This window comes from Anolis carolinensis, unplaced genomic scaffold (assembly GCF_035594765.1).
Source record: "Anolis carolinensis isolate JA03-04 unplaced genomic scaffold, rAnoCar3.1.pri scaffold_10, whole genome shotgun sequence".
NCBI classification, from domain to species: domain Eukaryota; kingdom Metazoa; phylum Chordata; class Lepidosauria; order Squamata; family Dactyloidae; genus Anolis; species Anolis carolinensis.
In genome coordinates, this window is record NW_026943821.1 from 16144634 (window position 1) to 16163205 (window position 18572).

At 43.3% G+C, this 18572-nt stretch overlaps 1 protein-coding gene across 1 annotated transcript in view; it reads left to right on the forward strand.

Moving 5' to 3' along the window:
* fxyd7 (FXYD domain containing ion transport regulator 7) overlaps positions 1-16865 on the forward strand; it is a 34264-nt gene extending 17399 nt beyond the window's left edge. The window contains exons 2-6 of the mRNA XM_008117061.2: positions 8647-8679; positions 10548-10622; positions 12696-12729; positions 12861-12895; positions 16048-16865. Of these exons, the coding sequence (XP_008115268.1) occupies positions 8647-8679; positions 10548-10622; positions 12696-12729; positions 12861-12895; positions 16048-16067 (197 nt within the window). The 3' untranslated portion in view covers positions 16068-16865. The remainder of the gene's footprint in view (positions 1-8646; positions 8680-10547; positions 10623-12695; positions 12730-12860; positions 12896-16047) is intronic.
* Positions 16866-18572: the final 1707 nt, after the last annotated feature.

An 18572-nucleotide genomic window follows, 5' to 3' on the forward strand; every position in this document is an offset into this window, starting at 1 on the left:
GATCTAATCTCCCTGGGGAGAGTTCCAAAGTTGAGGGGCCACCACTGAGAAGGCCCTCTCCCTCATCCCCACCAACTCTGTTTGTGACAGAGGTAGGAGCAAGAGAAGGGCCTGCCTGGCTGATCTAAGTGCCCGTGCCAGTTTGTATAGAGAGATATGGTCATGAAGATATGCAGGACCTGAACCGTTTAGGGCTTTATAAGTAATAACCTGCACTTTGAATTGGAACTGGAAACTTATCGGCAGCCAGTAGAGCTGTTTCAGCAGAGGCATCACATGCTCACTGTAACTAGCTCCAGTTAGCAACCTGGCTGCCGACCTTTGTACCAGTTGCAGTTTCCAGGCCGTCTTCAAAGGCAGCCCTACATAAAGTGTATTGCAGTAATCCAATCTTGATGTAACCAAGGCATGGTTCACTGTGGCCATGGCCAAGTCAGTCTTTTTGAGATACAATAGCAGCTGGCACACAAGTTTTAACTGTGCAAAGGCTCTCTTGGCCACTGCTGACACCTGAGCATCAAGCATCAGCTCTGACTCCAGGAGGACCCCCAGACTGCGTACCTGTGTCTTCAGGTAGCCACCCTATCCCCCGATTGGCTCCACGACTGACCAGGAAGACCTCTGTCTTGTCTGGATTATCTTAGTCTGCTCTGGGGCAGGAGTTTTTAGCCCTAAGATTCGGATTTTGATGCCCGACCGCTGCCCACAAACCCTCTAAGCTTGGTTAGTCTGAAGATATGAAAGCATATGTTTGCCCTTGTGCATTTGCCATAGTTAATTGATAGAAAATTAATCTTGTGTGAATGTAAACATGAACACTAATCTCAAAGGACAATTCTCTTGTGGGTTGTTCTGAACACGAAATATTTGTTTTTGATTCAAGTTCAATTAATGTAGACACATTACTATTCTTAAGTTGCAGCACAGTGTGTAGTTTATTCATGCACCTTCAAGATGCCCATTGTCTTATGGTGACTTCATACATTTCATAGGATTTTCTAAACAAGGATTACTTAAGAGATGGTTCTGTCAGTTTCTTGCTCTGAAATATAGCCAACACTACTTGGAATTCATTGATGGTGTCCTACTCGAGAGCTAACCTTCAAGAGCTTAACTTCCAAGACCAGACAGGATATGGTGCTTTTGGGATATTTAGTCCAATTGCAGCAGTGAGCTCAGTGATATTTCTCAGTAGGCATATATTGGCTCAAGGAGTCTTGCATTTGCTACTCCCATAGAAGTACAGTAGAGTCTCACTTATCCAACCTCTGCTTATCCAGCGTTTTGGATTATCCAACACAGTCTGCCTTTTAGTAGTCAGTGTTTTTGTAGTCAATGTTTTCAATACTTTGTGATGTTTTGGTGCTAAATTTGTAAATACAGTACATTACCATGTATTGAACTGCTTTTTCTGTCCATTTGTTGTAAAACATGATGTTTTGGTGCTTAATTTGTAAAATCATAACACAATTTGATGTTGAATAGGTTTTTCCTTAATCCCTGCTTATTATCCGACATTTTCGCTTATCCAAAGTTCTGCTGGCCCGTTTACGTTGGATAAATGAGACTCTACTATATATTGAAACTAGCTGTGCCCGGCCACGCGTTGCTGTGGCATTGTCTGGTGGTGTTGATGAGAAATTGTTGAGGTAGTGGTGGTATTGAATGTCTGTTGTATGGCTGTCTTTATGTTTAGTATGCACACTGAAGTAGATTATATGGCAGTGTGGAGTCAAGATAATCCAGTTCAAAGCAGATAATATAAGATTCTAAATGGGTTATATAGATGTGGAAGGGCCTTGAGTCTACACTGCCATATAATCCAGTTAAAATCTGATAATCTGTGGAAGAGGCCTAAGTGAGGCCTAACTGTGCCTGTCCCCTGGGCTGAGTAGGTTTGCTAGGAGACCAAGTGGGCGGAGCTTAGCCTTCTAACTGCCAGCAATTGGATAAAAACAATTATTCATCTCCCTGTAATTAGGACTTCATTTTTCTTTTCTTTTTGTTGTATCAACCTAGAGCCGTGAATGGTGGGTTGTGTTGTCAAATTTCGAGGTTGGGGGGCCTTTAGTTTTGTTGTTTTGTCTGCTGCCCTGATGCCATCACTCTTTTATATATATAGATAGAATAGATGGCTATTGAAGATGTTAATTGGAATGAGAATTTTTATTTTGCCCAGTCTGGTTGAGGCTGATGGAAACATCTCGAAAGCACCATCTCAGAGCGGGATGGTTTAAGCATTTGTGCCAAGACTTAGCAGCTAAGTGAACATTATGACTGGCCTTGTGACACTAACAAGGCCACCCCTGACATTTCTGTTGCTGTTTTTCACAGACAGAGAAGGGTAGTGGGCTGCTGCAAGTCTGCATATTCGTGAGAGTTGTTTGCTCTTTGTGCTCAGCGTGGAATAATGTATAAGCTTCAGTGAGTTTCTGAAATTATTTTGACAAACAGAGGTGTCTGTCCACTAGACCAAACAGACAAGCTGTTGTATAATGGTAATCATCCTGAATAGTTGAATAGTTCTATGTAAACCAAAAGCCTGTGTCATTCTAAGCCAAGTGTAGGGAATGTGTGGCATTCTATTGTTGTTGGACTGCAAGTCTCAAAACATTGCAATTGACTGTGTTGGCATTAGGAGATGCAGTCCAATACTTCTAAAAGTTACTCATCAACGGAGAGCAGTTTGTACCCTTCCTTCCTGGAAGGGATAATTCATCAGTTTCATAGCTGATTTCTGGAACGTATCCAGTGATAACCATCTATTATGTGTCTATACCATGTTCCTCTATTTGAACTTTTCCCTATTTACTCACAAATTTGAGGAGCCATTCAGAATAATTATTAAGAGACTAATGTTTGTTCTATCATATTGAAATATTTGTATCCAACATTTTATCTCTGGGAAACATACTATAAAATTCCTTTAAACAATAGAAATTAAGAGTCTTCAAAAGCATTAAAATAAGCAAAGCTTTTGGTGCTGTTGTCAAACCAGTATCTGGACCAGTCAAGCCTCCATTCAGCAATCACAGAGTAATATTACTGTTTTTGAAGTTTAATACCATATTTTGATTAAAATAAAATAAAATGTGTTTTCTGAAACCATTTATATATTTAATGCTTCCAGACAGGCCAGATTCAAATGTGGATTACAAATCTAAGCCAGATTTAATATGTCTTAAGTGTCATGTACTTGCGGACTGAAAGGTGCCAGGTTCAAATCCCGGGAGCGGAATGAGCGCCCGCTGTTAGCCCCAGCTCCTGCCAACCTAGCAGTTCGAAAACATGCAAATGTGAGTAGATCAATAGGTACCGTTCTGGCGGGAAGGTAACAGTGCTCCATGCAGTCATGCCGGCCACATGACCTTGGAGGTGTCTATGGACAAAGCCGGCTCTTCGGCTTAGAAATGGAGATGAGCACCAACCCCCAGAGTCGGTCACGATTGGACTTAACATCAGGGGAAAACCTTTACCTTTACTAAGTGTCATGGATACTAACTAGAGAATCCTGGAAACTAATTCAGTTTGTAGGGTAGCAAACCATTGTGAACATCCTCAAGAAAACTTTTAAACCTCAGAATTCTAGAGTACAATGGTAATGTATTATTAAAGGCTTTCATGGCCGGAATCACTGGGTTGCTGTGAGTTGTTTGGGCTGTATGGCCATGTTCCAGAAGCTTTTTCTCCTAAGGACAAAACATGGCCATGCAGCCTGAGAGTCTCACAGCAACCCAGTACAGTGGTAGTTTTAGAGTGGTCAGTATTGGAACTTCTGACCTGGAAACAAAGACCTCCTCCTCTGTTGGACTTCAACTTCCATCAAACCCAATTACTTTGCTGACAAGGGATTATAATAGGTGCTGTTCAACCAATTTGGAGGGCAAAAAAAAGGCTAATTTAGACATACGTGTAAAGGTGGCTTATTGTGATTAATCCCAGATGTGAAGGAGGCATTCTGTTCATACTTAGGACTTTATCAGATAGTCTTCAAGTTCCGTTTCCATGTGTTTTGGAAACAGAGCAGAACAGGAGTCTCTCAGAAGCCATCACATGACATAATGGCACTTCTGGTGGCATTCCTAAGTGCATGGAAACGGAGCCCAAAGACCGTCTGGAGGAAGCAAGAGAAGATGGGGAAAGGCACAGAGTGGATATGGGGTGGCTGCCCATCTCAGAAGATGGGGAAAGATGGGAGGGAACCGGGTAAGACAGTTCCCTCTCCTTTCCCTATCTTTCCCCCCACCCATCTGATGAAGTCCTGAAAGTGACTTATGACATTTATTTTATTTATTTATTTACAGCATTTATATTCCGCCCTTCTCACCCCGAAGGGGACTCAGGGCGGATCACATTACACATATAGGCAAACATTCAATGCCTTTTAACATAGAACAAAGACAAACAAATATAGGCTCCGAGCGGGCCTCGAACTCATGACCTCCTGGTCAGAGTGATTCATTGCAGTTAATTGCAGCTGGCTTGCTCTCCCGCCTGCGCCACAGCCCGGCATCCCCTGGGCACTGTCCTTGCAGATGGCCAATTCTCTCACACCAGAAGCAACTTGCAGTTTCTCAAGTTGCTCCTGACACGGAAAAAAAAAACTTCCTTAAATTCTTTGTTCTAGAAAAGGGCTGGGAATAATTTAAAGTTCCAATATGTTGAGTTGCTGTGAGTTTTCCAGCTGTATGGCCATATTCCAGAAGCATTCTCTCCTGACATTTTGCCTGCATCTATGGCAGGCATCCTCAGAGGTTGTGAGAAAACTCACAGCAACCCAGTGATTCCAGCCATCAAAGCTTTCGACAATACATTCCAATATGTTGTTAGACTCATGACCCAGCATAACCACTTGTGAAAAATGCTGAGAGTTGCAGTCTAGTAACATCTGGAGGTCAGCATGCTTTTCACCTCTGTTCTAGGACCAAGTTTTGGCATTCTGAAAATGGCTTTGTGGCAAACCACTGCTGGCTAGCTCAGAATAAAGCCCTCCTCAAGGCCAATGCACCATTGAAGCCTGATGTACGTATCTAGGCCACTTGCTCTAAAGTGTTACTGCTTTAAATCTTTATTCAAGAGGTGCATTCCTACGTGCGCACAACCATTAACCGCCACCCTGCATTGACCTGGGCGTCTGCCCAGTCAGTGTGTCCCAGCCACAAAAAAGCTTTTACTTCAAGGACTTCTCAGGGACTGGCCTGAAGCCCATCCTCACTGCCGTGGCTCCCCAGCCGATGCTCACACCCCATATTCTAAACAGGGTCAGTTCTTGAACTTGAGTTCAGATCCATACATCACTGCAGAGAGTCAGCTTCTTTTTGGAGACACTGAGCATCCTGAGATATCATGGCAATGTAATACAGCCTTGTGTTTGTGGAGACAGGAGGGGGCAGGGGAGTAGCATTGAGCTTCCGTGGCCAGCTTTGTGGCAAGCGGGAAAGATAATCATGTTTCTCGGTTTAATGCGCAGCTCTGGGAAGTGGCACTCCTTTTTATCAATCTCTCAATCACTGCGGTTACTCCGGTCTCCGACTCTTGCTATCAGTCTGCAGGGTGTTTCCCTGGCTCGCTTCCAAATATTTCTGGGAAACCTACATACTCAGCGATGGAGGACCTTGGTCCATACCGGTCCACCGCACCAAGCACCACACCTGCCGTGCCGATTCCTAGAGAGGGGACGAAGGGGACGAAACGGAAAGCATTGTAAAGGGGGCACTTGAGGGCACAGAGTGTATCTGAGGATATGCATGCGCCGGGGTGTGTGTGTGCACTGTTGGTACTGCTGCTCAGTATGACAAGGGAAGTTGTTAGTGCAAAATAAAGGGAAATTTCCAGCAGTGGGCACCCAAAGGAGCCTGCACCCACAGTCCGGAAACGTTCCTTTTGGATGGCTGGCTCGGAGCCAGCGTTGTGCGTCCCGAGCATCCTGTCTCCTCAACTGCCTTTTCTGAGCCCTGGCAGCAGATTAAAACACTGCTGCGCTCTCCACAATGCGGTGTCCTGTCTCCATGGCAACCCCACCATCCCCTGCATTGGAGTTTGCATTATTCCTCCGCAGTCCCTGCGCCACAGCTACCGCCCTCAATCTTGCATCAGGCGCTTGGGAGGCCTCTCCCTGCCTAGATGCTGCAGATAGATGTGTTGCGGAAGGAAGGAAGCAAGGAATCACTATTTGGCCGGTGGGGGCAGCTCATAATTTATTCTGAAGAAGCAAAATTAGGATAGAGATATGGGTCTCAAATACTAGAACTAACTGGAGTCTAAGTAGAAGGCTGGCCAGCCAAATCATTAGACGAACTAGAGGGAAGCAGAGAGATAGAGAGCCAGACTGCAGCTTATGCATGAGTGTAAACTTCAGGTGCAGTGGTTTTTTAACTCCCTCTTTTGCCCAAATAATATTCCAGAGAGGAGCAGTACTTTACATAAAAGGTAAAGGTAAAGGTTTTCCCCTGATGTTAAGTCCAGTCGTGACTGACTCTGGGGGTTGGTGCTCATCTCCATTTCTAAGCCGAAGAGCCGGCGTTGTCCATAGACACCTCCAAGGTCATGTGGCTGGCATGACTGCATGAAGCGCCGTTACCTTCCCGCCAGAACGGTACCTATTGATCTACTCACATTTGCATGTTTTCGAACTGCTAGGTTGGCAGGAGCTGGGGCTAACAGTGGGTGCTCATTCCGCTCCCGGGATTTGAACCTGGGACCTTTTGGTCCACAAGTTCAGCACACTGCGCCTGGTACTTTACATACACTCTGGAAATTTCAGCTACTACTATTCTTCCTTTTGTACTGTTATTGAAGCAGTTTCAAGGGGAAATAATACATAATACAGTAGAGTCTCACTTATCCAACATAAACAGGCCGGCAGAACGTTGGATAAGCGAATATGTTGGATAATAAGGAGGGATTAAGGAAAAGCCTATTAAACATCAAGTTAGATTATGATTTTACAAATGAAGCACCAAAATATCATGTTATACAACAAATTTGACAGAAAAAGTAGTTCAATATGCAGTAATGCTACATAGTAATTACTGTATTTACGAATTTAGCACCAAAAAATCATGATATATTGAAAACATTGACTACAAAAATGCGTTGGATAATCCAGAATGTTGGATAAGCGAATGTTGGATAAGTGAGACTCTACTGTAATAAACTTTATTTTTACCCTACCATTATCTCCTAAAAGAGACTCAGTGCGGCTCACAGGGCACTCATACTGTAACAGTACACATGGTGCATTAAAATACAAATACATCAATACCAAAGGTAAGAACGTAATTTACATCAACAATATATAAAACAATAACACAATAAAATCAATCAACCTTAAAATAAACATCGATAAAATATGGAGGCCTCCCATTTTGCACCAAAAAGAAAGGATGGGGAAACACAGATGGGATGGAAACTAAACTTAGCCTTGCCACACGTCCGGACTCAAGTGTTCATAAACTTAGTTTTCCAATATACCTCACAACCTCTAAGAATGCCTGCCATAGATGTGAGCGAAACGTCAGGAGAGAATGTTTCTGGAATATGGCCATACAACCCGGAAAATGCACAACCTAATGAAAATACAACTTTGAAGTACAAAACCATCTCACGATCAGAGGTAAGGCCTTTGGCACACACCTCCTCATTCACATATATGTTTACATTCATAGTTGTAGTGCTTGGAAATGAATCTGGTATCGGGAGCATGGCAGCCTTGCCATACGTCCGGACTCAAGAGTCCATAAATCGATGCATGTACCCAAACATGCCCATCTGTTGCAGTTCCGCACCACCATGTCCACACATAAAAGTACTTCTGTCAGTGTTTACATTCAGTTCAAATTGTACAGTAATAGTTATCACAATTCTCTGAGTACTAGTTCTTATGCAGCCGAAACAACATCATTCATATATCAGCAGGCATGGAGGAATCTCATGGTTTGCATAATATATTTGGGAATGAAATCAACACTGTGGTTCCAGTTACACTACCCTGTCTGCATCCTATGGATTCCTGGGATTTGTAGTTGGTATTTAGACTTCTCAGTCAGAGAGTTCTACTGCCTTGCAAACTACAAGTCTCAGGATTTCAAAAAATGTAACGTTGGCAGGTAACTAATGCTGCAATTGTCTAGTCTGGATAGGCCTCTGGAGAGAGAATGTTACAGAATGGCTGAAATGTTGAACAGCAGAACTCCACACGGCAACATTTTGTTGCAGCTGCTCCTTGTATATTCTATGATCAACCTGGCAAAGGGTTACTAGGGGATTCACTAAAACATGCCAATCTCTTTACAATGGCAGCACTCACATCTTGATTTGAAAACATTGCCAGATTGACATTAACAGGATTGTGATTGCTGGTTGACTGAGGATTATCTTAGAGATTTTAGAGCGCACAAGATTTTTTATTGTCTCTCTTACGCACAATAAACGTAGGATCTCCCAACTCTCATGAAGTGTAACAAAGTCTAGAGTCACTTGGTGATTAAACTATACAGTGACACTATCCTTATAAGGAGCAGTGCTATAGGATTTTGTTTTGTTGTAAATTCTGTTGGTAGAGAGCTTAAATAACACACTACTCTACCAGCCAATGAAACATAATACTTGGTTGCTTATTATCCTCCAACTCTGATTTCTCCTCAGATACCAACAGTCACATGGACCCCTTCACCTATGGTAAGTAATATATTCCTATTGAGAGTCTTTTGTCCCATACCAGGAGAGAAGGTCTTTCTAGCCACAACAGGATAATATATTGGACAACAAGGCTGGAAACAGAGGTGTCAGCAGTTTAGCTACACTAGAGGAAACTAAGATATATGGCACTGCTTATGGGTGCTGGTTATCCTGGTCATGGAGACTTGGAGCCTATAAAGGAGGAGGTTTGCAATGTCCGACAGATCCACTTGAAGTAAATCAGGTTAAGTCAGCTAGATCAGTTCCAACACATTCAGATCATAGAAAGTCAGGTTCAGTCAAGTATATCAGATTAGCACCAGTCTAGTCACAGTTGGCTTACTCTTGACCGATTCAGAGAAACAGTCAGGACCAGGGATAGCTCCCAGTCAAGCTGGGAAAATATGGAGCAGGGGTCCTCAAACTTTTAAAGCAGAGGGCTGGTCCACAATCCTTCAAACTGTGGAGGGGCCGAATTATCATTTGAAAAAAAAACCTGAACAAATTCTTATGCACACTGCCCATGTCTTATTTGTAGTGCAAAAGAACAACAACAATGAAAGAACAATACAATATTTAAAAATGAAAACAATTGTAACCAACATAAACCTATCAGAAGTGTGGGCCTGCTTCTGGCCAATGAGATAGTCAAGTTAATTAGGATTGTTGTTGTGTGCCTTCAAGTCATTTCAGACTTTGGGCGAGCCTAAGTCTAAAATTATTTATTTATTCATTTACTACATTTATTTATTATATTTATATCCCGCCTTTCTCATCCCGAAGGGGACTCAGAGCAGCTGTATGTACATACAATATATTATATTATTAGCATAGCACAATATTAGCATTATATATTACTATATTGAACTATACCACTATACTGTAATATTATATGTAATATATAACATATAATTAATATTATTATTTATTTATTTTATTTATTTACAGTATTTATATTCCGCCCTTCTCACCCCGAAGGGGACTCAGGGTGGATTACAATGAACACATATATGCCAAACATTCAATGCCAACAGACAACATACATTAGACAGACTCAGAGGCATTTTTAACATTTTTCCAGCTTCACGATTCCGGCCACAGGGGGAGTTGTTGCTTCACCGTCCAGTAGTGGCTGTACTTCCGCATTCCTTTCCTCGTGTTTTGCTGGCAGTTTTATGGTGTTGTAAATTAGCCTCCCGCATAAAGCGTCCCTAAATTTCCCTAATTGACAGGTGCAACTGTCTTTCGGGGCTGCATAGGTCAACAGCAAGCCGGGGCTATTAATGGTCGGAGGCTTAACCCGACCCAGGCTTTGAACTCATGATCTCTCGGTCAGTAGTGATTTATAGCAGCTGGTTACTAGCCAGCTGCGCCACAGCCCGGCCCCTTTTATGGTATATGGTATTATAAATATTATATTGTATAACATTATAATATTGTTATCAATATTATATGTATATACAATATATTATATTATTAAAAATGATATAAAATATTATATTATAAAATTGAGGGCGGGGGCCAGGTAAATGACCTTGGAGGGCCGCATCCAGCCCCCGGGCCTTAGTTTGGGGACCCCTGATATGGAGCTTCAGCAGAGTCAACCAAAGCCTATCAGAGGCTGGTGGAACTTGACATCTTCTGGATGTAGACTATGATTCCGAAAAAGTCCACAACTCTTTCTAAATTCCATGGCCATAGATGTCTGCGGGAAAGTCATCCTAGGAGAAGAGGGTGCCCATAGCCAAAACAGATAATTCATGACCTCTCTGAATTGGACCTCCTCATTAGATTGAGGCTGATCGAGGGACACAATAGGCAAGAGTGACTGTGAAAATCTCATATTTTGACCTGCATTTTCCTTCTAGACTACGACACATTGCGCACAGTGGGGCTGATCTTGGCCATAATCATGTTTGTGCTGGGAATCTTGATAGCACTGAGTGAGTCTCTTTTTCTTCGTGCTTGTTCTTTTAATGCATCTAAATCCCATTGCTGCTGCTTCCCTGGATCCAGGGAATAAGTGTTTCTAGCCTTTGATGGTGATGGAGAATAGCAAGTAGGGGAACAGATTACTCTCCTTCCTATATCAGACACAAACATATTATGTCCTCCCTTACATAGAAACCACTAAAACAAGCAAAGGCCAGCTCATAGATGTGGTGTTGTGATGTTTAGCAGCATTTTGTTGTATCTCATTTATTTAAACAGTAGATCTGGGTATATGACTTCCCCTGTCAAAGAAGGGTGGTTTTAGCTTCCTTGTGCACTCCCTAGTAAATCAAAGGATACATATTTATTTTATTTATTTACAGTATTTATATTCCGCACTTCTCACCCCGAAGGGGACTCAGGGTCGATCACATTGTACACATATAAGGCAAACATTCAATGCCATATAACATAGAACAGAGACAGAGACAGACGCAGAGGCAATTTAAACCTTCTCCAGCTTCCTGAGGTTATGCTTGATTCTGGCCACAGGGGGAGCAGCTGCTTCATCATCCATTGCGATGGCACTTTCTCATTCCAACGGCGGCTGGGTGATTTTTATGGTGTTGTAAATTAGCCTCCCCACATATAAGTGGTACCTAAATTTCCTCCTTGATAGATGCAACTATCTTTCGGGTTGCTTAGGTCAGCAATAAGCAGGGGCTATATTTTATTTTTAATTGTTGGGTGCTCACCCCGACACGGGCTGGCCTCGAACTCATGACCTCTTGGTCAGAGTGATTTATTGCAGCTGGCTGCTAACCAGCCTGTGCCACAGCCCGGCCCCATATTTCCAAATTTGCTAGACTATATGGAATTTTCAAAAATTACCAGCTGGGGATGTATGGAATTAATGAAGCAACTCCCATTGATCCCCATGGGTCTCTTTTGAGCAGGAATAAAATGCAGGGATTGTTTAAACCAGTGGTTCTCAACCTTCCTAATGCCGTGACCACTTAATAGAGTTCCTCATGTTGTGGTGACCCAGAACATGGCACACAGAACTCCCATGACCAACAGAAAATACTGGAAGTATTTGGTGGGCATTGATCTTGTGTTTTGGAGTTGTTGCTCACCTACATCCAAAGAGCACTGTGGACTCAAACAAAGAGGAATCTGAACCAAATTTTGGCACAAATACTCGATATGGCCAAAAGCGAACATTGGTGGAGTTTGGGGAAAATAGATCTTGACATTTGGGAGTTGTAGTTGCTGAGATTTATAGTTCACTTAAAATCAAAGAACATTCTGAACTCCACCAACGAAAGAATTGGGCCAAACTTCCCATACAGAACCTCCACGACCAAGAGAAAATACTGGAGGGATTTGGGAGGAATTGACAGTGATTAAGGGGAGGTGTAGTTCATCTACATCGGGAGAGCACTGTGAACCCAAACAATGATGGATCTGGACCAAATTTAGCACAAATACCTGATACGCTGAAATTTGAATACTGGATTTGCTGTCTGGTTCCAAAAAAGGAAGCGAAGGACAGGCTGAGAAATCTTCTCTGCCAAAGGGGTTCCTAAGACCATCATAAATATGAGTTTTCTCATATTTGTTGCCTGGGATGTGGCGCAGGATGGTGAGCAGCCAGTTGCAGCCAGCTGCAACAAATCACTCTGACCAAGAGGTCATGAGTTTGAGGCCAGCTCGGAGCCTGCGTTTGTTCTATGTTAAGGCATTGAATGTTTGCCTTATATGTGTAATGTGATCCGCCCTGAGTCCCCTTCGGGGTGAGAAGGGCGGAATATAAACACTGTAAATCAAATAATAAAATACATTTTCTGGTGGTCTTTGGCAACCCCGCTGAAATGCCCGTTTGACCCCCAGGTTGAGAAATGCTGGTTTAAACAGTGTATGCAGAGGGGCATATATTCACAGAAACATTCTCTCTCTTCAGTCTGATCCCTACAGAAATGCATGCATATACACACAGCGAAAGTCTGTAAGATTTTGCACATCAAACTCATCTCTGTGTCTTTTCTTCCACTGATACTTGCTTCCTTTATTTCTTTATGCAGGTAGAAAATTCAAGTGCAAAAAATCTGACCCCAGGTAGGTGATCCACTCTCCTTCAACCCTTCTATCTTCATTTCTGAACTTTTATCTGTCCCTCCCCACCCTGAGACGTGGTACCTCTCCCTCCTTATTCACTTGCACCCTTTATGTGTTTTTCCCCTCTGCAGCCAGTCGGATCCGAGGGCAGCAGGCAAGACTCCCAGTAAGTGATGTAGCATTGGAAGGGCAAGTAGCACCTTATTGCCATGTTCATGGATTTCGTCCTGTGTAACCCTACCTGAGAGCTCAGCTATGACCTTATATTTTGTCCTGTTTTAGTGTCAGAGCCAGCCCTACCATGTTCTGGTGCGCTTTTGAGTAAATAGTCCGGCTAGATACTCAGCCTGTTTTACAATTCTTACTGCACTTCATCACTGTTCCTCACCTTTTTAGTGACACCTTTTAGTGTTTTATTGATCACCCTTAAACTACCCAGGAGCCCTATTCAGAGTTTTGCACAATTTTACCCTCTGAATATTTAGTTACTATTATGTCCAGGTTTTAACTTCTATTGATGGAGCCCCCAATGGCGTAGTGCAGGGGTCCCCAAACTAAGGCCCGTGGGCTGGATGCGGCTCCCCAAGGTCATTTACTTGGCCCCTGTCCTAAACTTTAGACTTAGGGTTTACCTAAGTCTACCTGGTCTTTGGAGGTCTCTTTGCTTAGTTATGGTCCTATGAGACCATCTAGATGGTCTTTGAAGGTCTTTTTGCTCAGCTACGGGCTTATGAGATCATCTAGATGGCTTTTGGAGGTCACTTTCCTTACCTATGGTCCTATGAGACTGTCTAGATGATCTTTGAAGGTCCCTTTTCTTATCTATGGTTTGATGAGATTGTCTAGTTGTCATTTGGGGGTACCTTTCCTTACCTATGAAACCATCTAGATGGTCTTTGAGGGTCCCTTTCTTTATCTATGGTCTTCTGATGGCCTGATGAGGTCATCTAGATGGCCTTTGACGGTCCCTTTCCTTACCAATGGTATTATGAGACAATCTAGATGGTCTTTGGAGGTCTCTTTGTTTACCTATGGTCTTATGTTAGGGTTGACCTAAATCTGAAATGTCTTGAAGGCACACAACAGCAATCCTAATTTTGGACTATTTCATCATAGTCTGGCCCCCCAACAGTCCGAGGAACTGTGAATCAGCCCTTCACTTGGAAAGTTTGAGGACCCCTGGCGTAGTGGATTAAAGCCTTGTGACTTGAAGGTTGGGTTGCTGACCTGAAGGTTGCCAGGTTCAAATCCAACCAAGGGAGAGCGTAGATGAGCTCCCTCTATCCGCTCCAGCTCCATGCGGGGACATGAGAGTAGCCTCCCACAAGGATGGTAAAAACATCAAAACATCCGGGCAATGTCCCCTGGGCAACATCCTTGCAGACGGCCAATTCTCTCACTCCAGAAGCGACTTGCAGTTTCTCAAGTCGCTCCTGACACGAAGAAAAACTTCTGTTGATGCGTTTTATGTGGTTTTTATATTGTTGCAATGTTTTAGTTTATGGATCTGTGTTTTTAACCTATGTTGTTGTTGGGCTTGTCCTCATGTGAGCCGCCCCGAGTCCCTTCGGGAAGATGGAGGCGGGATACAAAAATAAAGTTGTTGTTGTTGTTATTATTATTACCATTCAGCCAATAGTGACCAACTCATGGCCCTCCAAATGCTCCTGGACTATATTATCCCTAGCTGGGAGAACTAATATTTGAGGAACAACATCTGGAGGGCCGCCCATTGTCACATTGTTCAAATACCAGACGTGGGTGGGGGATATCAGCATCCTTCCAGCTTTTTCTTCTGAAAACCCTCTTTGTGAAGACTGAACTTCCACACAACTTATTCTGGACCACCATAAACTAGCCTGCTGCCTTAGGTGCAGTGAAGAATGCTATTTCACCTCCAAAGTTTAAGTAAGATACAACTGCAGTCTAACTGTCTCATCACACTAGAGCATGGATTCACTTAAAATCCGGTTTTGGTCTCCTGCAGAATTCTGTGCTTTGTAGTTTAGTGAGGACCAGGACATGTCCAACCTAAATTACAAACCCCAGAATTCTGCAGAAGACAGGAACCAGATTTAAAGTGGTTTCATGCTCTAGTGCAGGGGTCCCCAAACTTTTTAAAGAGGGGGCCAGTTTACAGTCCCTCAGATCATTGGAGGGCCAAACTATAGTTGAAAAAAACTATAAACAAATTCCTATGCACACTGCACATCTCTTATTTTGAAGTAAAAATACCCAAACGGGAACAATCATTGTTAATAACAATCATAATCATAATAAACATAATAAAGAAGGTTGGAAGAAACCCCTTGGGCCATTTAGTCCAACCCCTTTCCAGCTTTGTGCACTAAAAGCACAAGCAAAGCACCCCTGACAGTTGGCCACTCAGCCTCAATTTTGATAATAATAATAATAATAATAATAATAATAATAATAGTAATAGTAATACACCACACAGCCCTAAACACTTGGGAACTTGTGATTTTGTGATACGAAATCCAGCATATATATATATCTCATTTGCTGTGTTATACTGTGTCTTTGTGTCAATAATAATAATAATAATTATAATAAGGATTGGAAGAGACCCCTTGTGCCATTTAGTCCAGCCCCCTTCTGCCTTTTTGCACCAAAAGCACTAGCAAAGCACCCCCCTCTTGATAATTAATTATTAATTAAATAATAATTTAAATACTATTATAAACAAGAAAAACTCTGGAAGGCACGCACCGGGAGGGGGCGGGGGGTGGATAAATGGCTTCGATGGGCCGCATGTGGCCCCCGGGCCTTAGTTTGGGGACCCCTGCTCTAGCGTGATGAAGTCTTAATAATTTTTGCATGTGAATTGGGCAGAGGAGGGAATACTGTCTCTTCTTTTGTCACAGACAATCCTGGGTTGGCCCTGTTGACTTTCTGACCAAAAGTGTCCTAAAGATTCAGTTTTGACCATGACATTTCATCCCATAGCCCAGGAAAGACTTTAGTTCTTCCTGTTGGGCAGGGCTTGTGTCCCACACGTGTGTGTTCATCTCTGCCTGTCTGTCCTACACCATCTCATTGCGAGGAAATGTATGAGTGGGTGGGCGAACTTCCCACACCTGAGGCACGTTCCTACCCACCTTCTGTTGCCATGGTGTTTGCTGACGTTGCAAGAGATGTTGAGGACTCTATGGTGGTGCCATGGCAACAGAGAGCACTTTTCCTGTAGCAGCTGGGAAGATGTTGTTTGCCAGGGCTTCTAGATATTGGGAATCATCTCTCTCCATTCTTTTTCTCATATTGTTCATTTCTTTCTTTGTCTCCACTGCTGTCTTCTAGCTCCAGCTGGCAGCGCATAGGACGCCGTCTCCAAGATGTGCTGCTCCCGACTGGCTGGGGGATGAACTGCGCCCAGGAACATTTCTCCTGAGACCTTGGCACCTTGGCACTGACAGCCCGGGAGGGGGAGGGGGCTCTCCGTTCTATCCTCAACAAGGGAGGGGCAATTTTATAACCAGTTAGCTCTTGCGCTTCCATTGCATGATGGGAGCAAGCACCTGGGCAGGGCTGGGGCGCTGCTCAGGTGATGCAGTAGCGTGGTGGTCTTTTCTGCCCGTCCGTTTCCCAGCCGGCTCCCACTCTGCTGGGGGGCTGGTTCCCACGACCCACCTCCCTCAAAGGCCCCTACGATTGCAATAATGCTGCCTGCTGCTGCCGTCCGTCCGTCCGTTGCTACCCTCTCTAGACAACATCCACAGGAAAAGAAAATGCCCCTTGCTGTAGGGCGTAATAACCTTCCATCGTGCTTGCTGCTTTGCTTTCTCTGCCTCATGCTTTGCTGCAAAGTCCAATGACCACCACAGCCACAGGGAGAAAGAGCTCTCTTGCCCCTTGGCTTTTTAAAACCAGAAATACCACTTCTATACACGGTGGATGGGCAAAGGGTTCAGCCATCCTCGGATCCAAGACTAGGGCTGGCCTGGGAATACGAATTAACAGGGTTGGGGTTACTTCTGTGGCATACTTTCTGCTTCCCTGGGGAGGGCAGGGGGGCTCTCCACAGCTTCCCCTCGCTTGTACCGTTCACTCCTCTGTGTCCCATCAACGCATGGAGCCAAATTTGATCAATCAATAAATATGGGTTTTTTTCTAACTGATCTGTCTTGTGTTGGTTTATTATTTATTTATGTATTTATTTGCAGTATTTATAGTCCGCCCTTGTCACCCTGAAGGGGACTTAGGGTGGATCACAATCTATATATATAAAAGAGTGATTGAATCCCGGCACCAGACAAAACAACAAAATTAAATGCCTCACAACCTCGAAATTTAGCAGCACAACCCCTCATCCATGCCTCAAGGTTCACACAACAAAACTACACATCACGAACTTCCACGGGGCCTAAAAAAAACCCCCAAAACCAGAATGTTCCATGTGCGCCTGACCAGGCAACATTTCCCCTAGATCAATGATGGGCAACCTTTTGCACTTGGTGTACCACTTCTATACCACTTCTATACACGGTGGATGGGCAAAGGGTTCAGCCATCCTCGGATCTAAGACTAGGGCTGGCCTGGGAATAAGAATTAACAGGATTGGGGTTACTTCTGTGGCATACTTTCTGCTTCCCTGGGGAGGGCAGGGAGGCTCTCCACAGCTTCCCCTCACTTGTACCATTCACTCCTCTGTGTCCCATCAACGCATGGAGCCAAATTTGATCAATCAATAAATATGGTTTTTTTTTCTAACTGACCTGTCTTGTGTTGGTTTATTATTTATTTATTTATTTATTTATTTATTTATTTATTTATTATGTATTTATTTGCAGTATTTATATTCTGCCCTTCTCACCCTGAAGGGGACTTAGGGTGGATCACAAAAGGGTAATGGAATCACAGCACCGGACAAAACAACTAAACCAAATGCCCCACAACCTCGAAAATTGACAGCACAACCTCTCATCCACACCTCTATGTTCATACAACAAAAAGAAAAGAAAAATTAAGTCCTAGCCACAGCAACGCGTGGCCGGGCACAGCTAGTATATATATAAAAAAGTGATGGAATCCTGGCACCGGACAAAACAACAAAACTAAATGCCCCACAACCTCGAAATTTAGCAGCACAACCCCTCATCCATGCCTCAAGGTTCATACAACAAAACTACATCACGAACCTCCACGGGACCTAAAAAAAACCAAAAACCAGAACGCTCCATGTGCGCCTGACCAAGCAACATTTTCCCTAGATAGTAAACCCTCAGGTTTTCAATAATAATAATAATAATAATAATAATAATAATAATAATTTTATTTTTATACCCCGCCACCATCTCCCCAGAGGGACTCGGGGCAGCTTACAGATATAAAACAAGCATACAGTGGTATCAAATACAAAAAACACACAAATAAAATTAAAAGGCATAAAATAATATCATAGTCATTATAAAACATGATAAAACACAGCAATAAAATCATACAATGGACTGGACAAAGTGCACAGAGTGAAACTTGTAAACATGAAGGAAGTTAAGGTGCTATAAGATCATGGGGAGAACCTTAAACTGGGGTGAACTCTGTGGCTTCAAGCCATGAGGCTACTCCATCCCATTCAACCTACCCAATGAAGGATGCCCCTATGTAGAAAGCAGTCAGTCTTTGAAACAGCGAGACTATTCAGTGCAATTCAAATTGGCTAAAAAACCATTTCCCTACAACACAAGTACCCAGCCTTCCAAGCAGCAAGCCTATTCCATTGTATTCCAACTCACCAAACAAGGATTCGCATAATGAGAACACAGCCAGACTTTGAGTCTGCAAGGCTATTCACTGCTATACCACCTGGTCAACAAATGATTCCCATC